This window comes from Pteropus vampyrus, unplaced genomic scaffold (genome assembly GCF_000151845.1).
Source record: "Pteropus vampyrus isolate Shadow unplaced genomic scaffold, Pvam_2.0 Scaffold4, whole genome shotgun sequence".
NCBI classification, from domain to species: Eukaryota; Metazoa; Chordata; class Mammalia; order Chiroptera; family Pteropodidae; genus Pteropus; species Pteropus vampyrus.
In genome coordinates, this window is record NW_011888785.1 from 1,941,456 (window position 1) to 1,949,545 (window position 8,090).

General features: G+C 42.8%; 1 protein-coding gene across 1 annotated transcript in view; it reads left to right on the plus strand.

Moving 5' to 3' along the window:
* Window positions 1-1,514, plus strand: part of LOC105293875 (twist-related protein 1) — a 1,722-nt gene extending 208 nt beyond the window's left edge. Inside the window, 2 exon segments of the mRNA XM_023532616.1 lie at window positions 1-363; window positions 870-1,514. The exon segment at window positions 1-363 is cut by the window's left edge and continues 70 nt beyond it. Coding sequence (XP_023388384.1) covers window positions 1-321 — 321 coding nt within the window. The 3' untranslated portion in view covers window positions 322-363; window positions 870-1,514.
* The last annotated feature ends 6,576 nt before the right edge of the window (window positions 1,515-8,090 follow it).

Genomic DNA, 8,090 nt, shown 5'->3' on the forward strand with positions numbered 1-8,090 from the left:
GGCGGGAGTCCGCAGTCCTACGAGGAGCTGCAGACGCAGCGGGTCATGGCCAACGTGCGGGAGCGCCAGCGCACGCAGTCGCTGAACGAGGCGTTCGCCGCGCTGCGGAAGATCATCCCCACGCTGCCCTCGGACAAGCTGAGCAAGATCCAGACCCTCAAGTTGGCGGCCAGGTACATCGACTTCCTCTACCAGGTCCTCCAGAGCGACGAGCTGGACTCCAAGATGGCAAGCTGCAGCTATGTGGCCCACGAGCGGCTCAGCTACGCCTTCTCGGTCTGGAGGATGGAGGGGGCCTGGTCCATGTCCGCGTCCCACTAGCAGGCGGAGCTCCCCACCCCCTCGGCAGGGCCGGAGACCTAGGTAAGGACCGGCGCCTCTGCGCCCCTTCGCCGCTCAGGTGGCAGAAGGACTGACGGCCAGGCCGCGGGTCCCTGCCCACCTCGCCTTCCTCCCCTCCCAGCTTTCCTCCCAACCTCATACCGCCACCTCCTCCCCGGAGCGTCCCTGGAGGCAGTTCGGTCCGGCCAGGGAGAGAGGGCTGCGCCCTTGTGAGGGGTGTGCATGTGCGTGAGTGTGCGTGACAGGAGGGAAGACTGAGAGTCAAGGGTCACGGGTAAAGACAGCCTTGCCAGCTCCTCCCTTTCTTTTGGCTTTAAAGTTTTCATTCTCCTTAGAACCAACGTCTCCAAATTCCACCTCCTCCTACTTTCCGCCCACCCACTTCCTCTTGCCCTTGGGCTGAAATCCTTCCAGGTTGTTCAGCGTAATTTCTCGGTGGTGGTGATAAGAACAGTGCTCACTAGTCTTAGAAAACAGCCACTGAGACCTAAACAATAACCAACTTTACCCCTTTTGGGTTTTTGCAGATGTCATTGTTTCCAGAGAAGGAGAAAATGGACAGTCTAGAGACTCTGGAGCTGGATAACTAAAAATAAATATATATATACCAAAGATTTTCTTGGAAATTACAAGAGCAGAACCCAAATCCAAAGAAACAGGGCGTGGGGCGCACTTTTAAAAGAGAAAGCGAGACAGGCCCGTGGACAGTGATTCCCAGACGGGCAGCGGCACCATCCTCACACCTCCACATTCTGATAGAAGTCTGAACAGTTGTTTGTGTTCCCTTTTTTTTTTTTTTTTTTGACGAAGAATGTTATTTTTATTTTTATTTTTTCATGCATGCATTCTCAAGAGGTCGTGCCAATCAGCCACTGAAAGGAAAGGCATCATTATGGACTTTTCTCCATTTTAAAATGGTAACAATCAGAGGAATATTAAGAACGCCTTTAGAAATAAAAATACTGGGATCAAACTGACTTGCAAAATCACAGTCAGTTAATTCCTTTTTTTTTTTTTCGTTCTTCCTCTGAGGGAAAAAAAACTTAAAATACAAAAAACAACATTCTATTTATTTATTGATGACCCACGGTAAAATGCAAATAGATCCGGTGTCTAAATGCATTCATATTTTTATGATTGTTTTGTAAATATCTTTGTATATTATTTTTCTGCAATAAATAAATATGATTGAAAATTTTAAGAACCTTAGAGTTTGGTCTATATTTTTAAAGCTCAGGATTAACTTGGAGGTAAATACCTGCTTGTTTAACTCTGGAGGACCCATGAGGGAGGGGGTACTAATATAAACAAAGCAGTGAAAAACTCAAATAAACTAGCTACTGACAGGTACAGGCATGTTATTTAGAAAGACAGCTTTATTATTATTCCAGTTTGGTGTTCAGTGGGCTCAGAAGCATCTCTCCTTCATCTCTTATCAGGTCCTCAACAAAAACATAAATTTGTTATTCACCTCTCATATTTTGAGAAGGCAACTGTAAAACAGTTAAAATACAAATAAATAATATGAAGCCATTATTTTCTGTGTGTTTTTGTCATGCCCTTCACTTCTTGTCAGGACTTTTAAATAGGTTCATTTCAGTGAAAGGATGTTTAGTGTTATTAAAATTACATTCACACATAAATGAATACAAATGCATAGAAAATAATACAGTTTAATTCAGCAGGAAAGAGAATTCCATTTGTAAACTAATTTGCTTAACTCTTCTTTCATGAATGAAAATGACATTTAATGTTATGTTTGATGAAAAGCCAAAGTTAAGAATATATTCCCATTTTGACGTTATTCATTTGGGAAACATGCTCCCTTTTTTATATGTAATGAACATACAACTATGGAGTAAAATACAATTAACAAAGAACTTGAACTTTCAGTATCTTCCGTAACTATTGGAACAAATACAATTTCAAATGCTATAACTATTCATTTCCTAGTCAATTCATTAGCAAATGTATTTAATCCAAAATTACAGGGAATTTTTCCCTGGCTAGTTATATATATATACAAAATCTGATCAAGACAATTAAAACAACAGGGACAAATGGTGCTTGATTTTTTTTTTTTCATTCTGGTTATTTCTGGGACAGGAAAATACTGGCTTTTAAATTAACATCAGAAATAGTGAGTTTATATCACTTAGTTCTCAACTTTTACATACAATTTACTGCATTCAAGTGTAAATAGGAATGCTTTCAAACTGGAAAATAATTTTGCTGCCTAATTCAGACAATAACTATGGCAAATTATGAATGCACACATATTGTGTTTGCTCAGCTCAGGTCGAGGTTATTATATTGCCTGAAGGTTTTTGTTTCCCTCTCCACACATCGTGACAGAATGCTGACTTAGCAATATTATAAATTTATTACTGTGATTATTTTAAACCACATTTATGATAAGAAGCCTGTAGCATTTACTTATATTAAAAGATTAGTGAAGGCTTGGGGAATTAATTTTTGGATTTTCTTAGTCCTTTACTAAATAACGAGGTGGGAAAGTGATTATGTGTGGGTGTATTTGTGGAGTGTGTGTGTGTGTGTACAGCAGAAATGTAAGGGGAGAGCCCTAGAAGGATGAGGGAGAGCTTAAAGATGGTAATTCTCTTTCCTAGTGTGCATCATCTAACCACCTCCATTTTCTAAATTGTCCATGGAGGAATCTCCTTGTTCACTAGCTTGGTTTGACTATTTGATATTTCAGATTTCTTGACGTACATCAGGATGGAGCTGACCATCATTGCTGAGGAGGTAATCTCTATCTTAATTCTGAGATATAAAAACAAAGTTTAAAAAAAAATAAGGTAGCCTTCCATTTGCCTTTTTTTTTTTTTTTTTTTTTTTGGTGTTTTCTCTCCACCTTTCTCATAAGAAAAAACACTGGAAAAAAGCAAATGCCACATTATGTTGAGTAATACTAAACACTAAACTGAAGGTAATATTTTCCCCTAGATTTTCAGATAAATGAGTGAAAGGTGATGAGTAGTTTTACTTTGAGAATAATTCACGGTGGAAAATCAACTATTAGAATACAGTTTTCATGTTATAGACTATTTCTGAATTCTTAACCTCCCCCATCCCAATACACATGGCAATGCTAATTTTTTAGAATAGAAATAAAGCCACCTGTGGTTTTTTTGTCTACCATTATTTCACATTACATTGTATTGTTTCATTTTCACTGTTCTTATTTAAAGGATCCTTTGATTAACCTGTTTCGAAAGTGGGAATTTATTTTTTTTATTTTTATTTTTTTAGAAGTGGGATTTTAATGTCGTGGCTGGACCTGGGAGTCTGAATCCTTTAGCCAGAATGTATCACTGGAGGGAAAATATTGCATTAAATTGTCTGGGGTGTAATCTGAACAACTGAGTAAGAATGTTTCCTTTACTGTGCACATAGTTATTTTTTATCTTGCTCGATTAAAAAAAAAAGGATAGCCTTCAGTCATAAGAAAGGAGCAAGTTTTCGTTACCATATACACACATTTCCTCTTCGTGCACACACTTGCTAAGCACACGCACAGATGATAATTCATGCACAGTTGCAAGTACCCTTCCCAAAGTGTAACAGATTATAAACTAACGTTAAATAGCGGAAACTCACACAACTTGTGTACTTTTTTTCCCACACCCAACAACGACACAGCTTCTTGCTCCTTCGGTCCTCAGGCTCATCTATTCATAATGGAGCTTTTTAAGGGACACTTGGCCTCTTGCAAAAAAGTCGAGCATTTTGCACATTCCACGGTTTGGCAAACTCGGAACTGGTTATTTTCTCTAGACCGGTATCAAGTTCTTCTCAGGCATATGATTTCACTTGAAGTCCTGCCCAGGAATCCTTCAAAGTGAGCGTTTGTCCCGCTCTCATGATGTCAGGCGGTTTTCCCTGCATCTGTAATTTGAAGAAAAACATACAAACCTGCGGGGAACAAACGCCACGGAAACCCAAACAGAACTCGGTGGGTAGCGGGACTCTCACCTGCGGCGGGCACGGGAGGGGATGCGGGCCCAGACTCCCCTGCGTGGGTGGCGGCCAGGCCCGCACCGCGGGGACAGCGACCGTGTCTGTGCCCTCCTCGGACTGCGTGCACCGCCCGGGGCCCCGCGTCTGGCCGCAGCGCAAAGGCGGCGGCTCCAAGTGTCAGCACTAGGGAGGAGAGCCGCAGCAACAGATTCAGGCAAAGGCCCAACCTCAAATTTCCAGAGACAGGCCCGCATTAGCGACACACGGGGGTCGGGAGGGGGATCCCCGGGGGCCACTTTTCCAGAATTTTCTGCCTGTGTGTCGTAAAGCTTGCCCCACCCCCAGCACCAGCGAAAGTGGAAGGAGAAATCGGTTTCCTCGTAATTTCTCAAAGCCGGCAATCCCACTATTTCCCTGAAACCTCGAAACCCAGCCCTTGAAAATGCAAAAAGATTTATTAATTATCCTTACTAACTGAACAGCCAAAGACAGACCCAGTAAATAGGCCTTGGGATACACTTTCCGTTCGCTTTTGTCCCAAGGCCCCAGAACGTGAGCCCACTTAATGTTCTCAGCAAATCAAAGCACGTGTCCTTTGAAGAAGGTGTGTAATTGGAGTTTAAGGCATGTATGGAATTCCCAGATGTCTATAAAGTAAGAAGGAGCATGTGGCAGGTCACTGGAAGGTGGGGCAGGTTAAAATCACTGGCACAAAATTTCCCCCTTTTATAGTCTCCTTTATAAGGGCCAAGGAGATAAGCCTCAGGGAAAGGATGACTATCCCGCTTCTCCTATCAGAGTCATGGTAACCATGGTAAAAAGCACATGGTCAGAAAACCTCAAAGAAAACACTCAATTACAGCTGGGATTTCGTGGGCGCCCTGCAATGAGATTGTTTGGGGTTTGCTACAGCGAAGGCCTCGAACGGCCGTCTTGCTTGTTTACGTGGACTATTTTCTTTTCCTTCTATTTTTTTTCCCCCTCCAAAGTTTGTGGATGTGTCTTCAGCGTGCGATGCAGGCTGAAGCCAGTGGAACAAAATTCCAGATTAGGAAAAGAAAAAAAGTTCATCCCAGAAGGCAGCCTTCTTGGGGGAGGGGAAATGGCAAGCGAGTGAAATTAGATTTCTGTAAAACATGCAGTTTAAACATCTAGTAGATAGAGCGAATGCTCAGTGAAAAGACAACCGTCGACATGAGCTGCTCTGTTTTCTAATTTCACTGAGGAATATAGAGATGTGTACGAGACTGTTGGATCTAAGTGCGAGTTTGAGTGTAGCTTATTAGGTAGTTGTTTTGTTTTGTTTTGTTTTTGGTCCGAAGCCGGAATCGAACAAAATACGACTTTTCTCCGTCGGATTCAACATGGTGCCCTCCTTGATTTGCAGAGTGGAGCCAGAGGCGGGAGACGTAAGGATGTGGATCTGCCAAAGAAACAGGCCCTGGCAGAGGTTGGCTCTGGGAGGGGGGCGAGGTGGGGTCACCTGGGGCGGAAAGCCAGAGCATGGGGTTATGGAACAAAGCGCGCCCCAGACCCAGCCACTGCGGCAGGCGGGAGGGGGAAAGGGACGCGCCAGGGGGTGACGCGAGTATGACAAGTGAAAAGTTAAGCAGGTACCTGAAGGAAGTTTATCTTGCCCAAATGTTAGGGCTTTTATGAAATGTCACGTGAAGAGAACAGATGTACAACTTGCAAATGGGGCCACGCCTGTAAATACGAGGGAGGCAAAAACTCAGAGGGAAATCCAGGCATAAATCACCAACCTCCTTTTCTAGTTATCTATTTCTCCTTTAAATATTTGCTTCCGGAAAAGGAAGGCACATCTTAAATTGTTAAGCGCCTCTTTCAGGAGAAATCACAATCTCATCCCTTGCCCAGCACCCCGGTCCCCTAGGTGCCTTGGGTGCTGAGGGTGGGGGTGAAGGGCAAATTTCTCCCTCCTACTTTTCCTTCTTCGCATTCCCCATCCCCCACCTTTCCCTCTTGGCTTCTCAAAGATGTTTGATCCAGAGAAACGTATCGGATCTCGGTTTGGAAAAGCTGAAACTAATCAATGGCCTTTTGAAGGGGTAGAGAGTGATAAGAAGAGCGAAGGAATGCCAGGCCTGACAGACCCTAAACTTGCAAGATGCTCGGATGGGCTGAAAGATGAGCGGTGATCCCACCCATCTGGGGCGGGGACCCAGCGCTCCAGGGATCCCGGCTGCCCGTGGGGTAGGGTTTTTTAAGTTAAATCATCGGTTTGATTGAAAAGGATTTTTTTAAATGACTTGTACAGATAGGAGGCTTTTTTTCCCCTCTGTGCAAGAAGGAAGCTCAGTTTATAAACAAAATTAAAATGAATTAGTAGTTGCCCAGATGTGGAAGACAGTCCAATTCTTTTCTCTGTTTTTAAGAGATGTGTTCAAAGAGGTTACTGTGAATATCAACATGTGGTGCCGCCTGGGTCTCTGAGCATATTAAGATTTTAAGTGTTTGTCCACAACACCTTTCAGACTGTACATTAAATGAACTGCTGTGGCTCTTTTTAAAATTTAAATGTAATGCTATTCCTAAGTCACTGTTAAATTGACATTGCACCTGGCTTATAGTTATTATATAGCCACCCATACATCTCTCTAAACAAAATTTAAAAGTTAGGATGTTGGAGTATTTCCTTCCACGATATTAAATCTAAATGTACTGTCAGAGTTTATCTTATTACTCTGTAGGTTTCCAAAGTCATGGTCAGAATTGAAATATATTCAAAGTGATCACATTCACTTTAAGGGCTGACAGTTTTAAAACGCACAAGACCACATAGACAGACACATCTTTTCTCTCTATAGCATTTAATCTAAATACCCACCCAACCATCCAGGGAGGAACTTAACTTTGATTTATTACCTTTGGTTGAATACCATATCTGGTGATAGCCCCCAAAGCATATTGGACAAAGACCTCAGCTCCTGCCCCTCCCACCTAGATGAATGTTGGGTTAGACCCCAACACCTTGACTCTGTTACATTAAGCTTTCCTTTGGGGCTTCCAGATCTCCATTTCTAAACATAGTCCTGGACAAAAGTTTACATTTCTTTTCCTCTTTTGTTCCTGAAACTTAACACCAATCTAAGCATTGTTACTATTGTTGAAAGCCAACATACAGCTAACAGAGAGCATTTCAGTACTGCCAGTTTAGCAATGACAATGAACTCTTCAGCAAGGTCTGTTGATGCACCTCTACCCCAGTGTTCTATTCCTGGGGCAGAAGCCTACCTTCCAGGGCAGCATTCTTTAAAATGTTATAAATCCCCTTTTCACATGATGACAGAAGGAAATTTCTGTTAGCTTCTTGCTAAGGTTGCCTCTGGCCTCATTCTACCCTTGACTTCTTTTGCTACCCCCCATCAACACACACCTTTTAAAACTTCTGACTTTGTAACATATAAAAGAGACCTGGAGCGGAGAATCCTTCCTCTTCCTTTTCTCCAGGCCCCGACTGAGTGAAACTTAAAACACATCTGATAGATCAGCTTTCTTTCTCTGATGTTAGGCACAGTCCACGACCCGGATTTTCAAATAGCCCAAGTTGGAGTCTGCAATATTTAATCCAGTCAGCTATTAAATGTCCTCCGGCTAAATCAAGAGTATAAGACTCCGTACAGGGATAATGATACCAAGAGCAGTTTGGCGAAGGAAAGGGGGGCTGGGAAGGGGCAGACGATTCCAGGGATCCTTTGATTTGGAAAATCCTGTTTTTAGAACTCCTGTTGGAGTAATAACAAAGC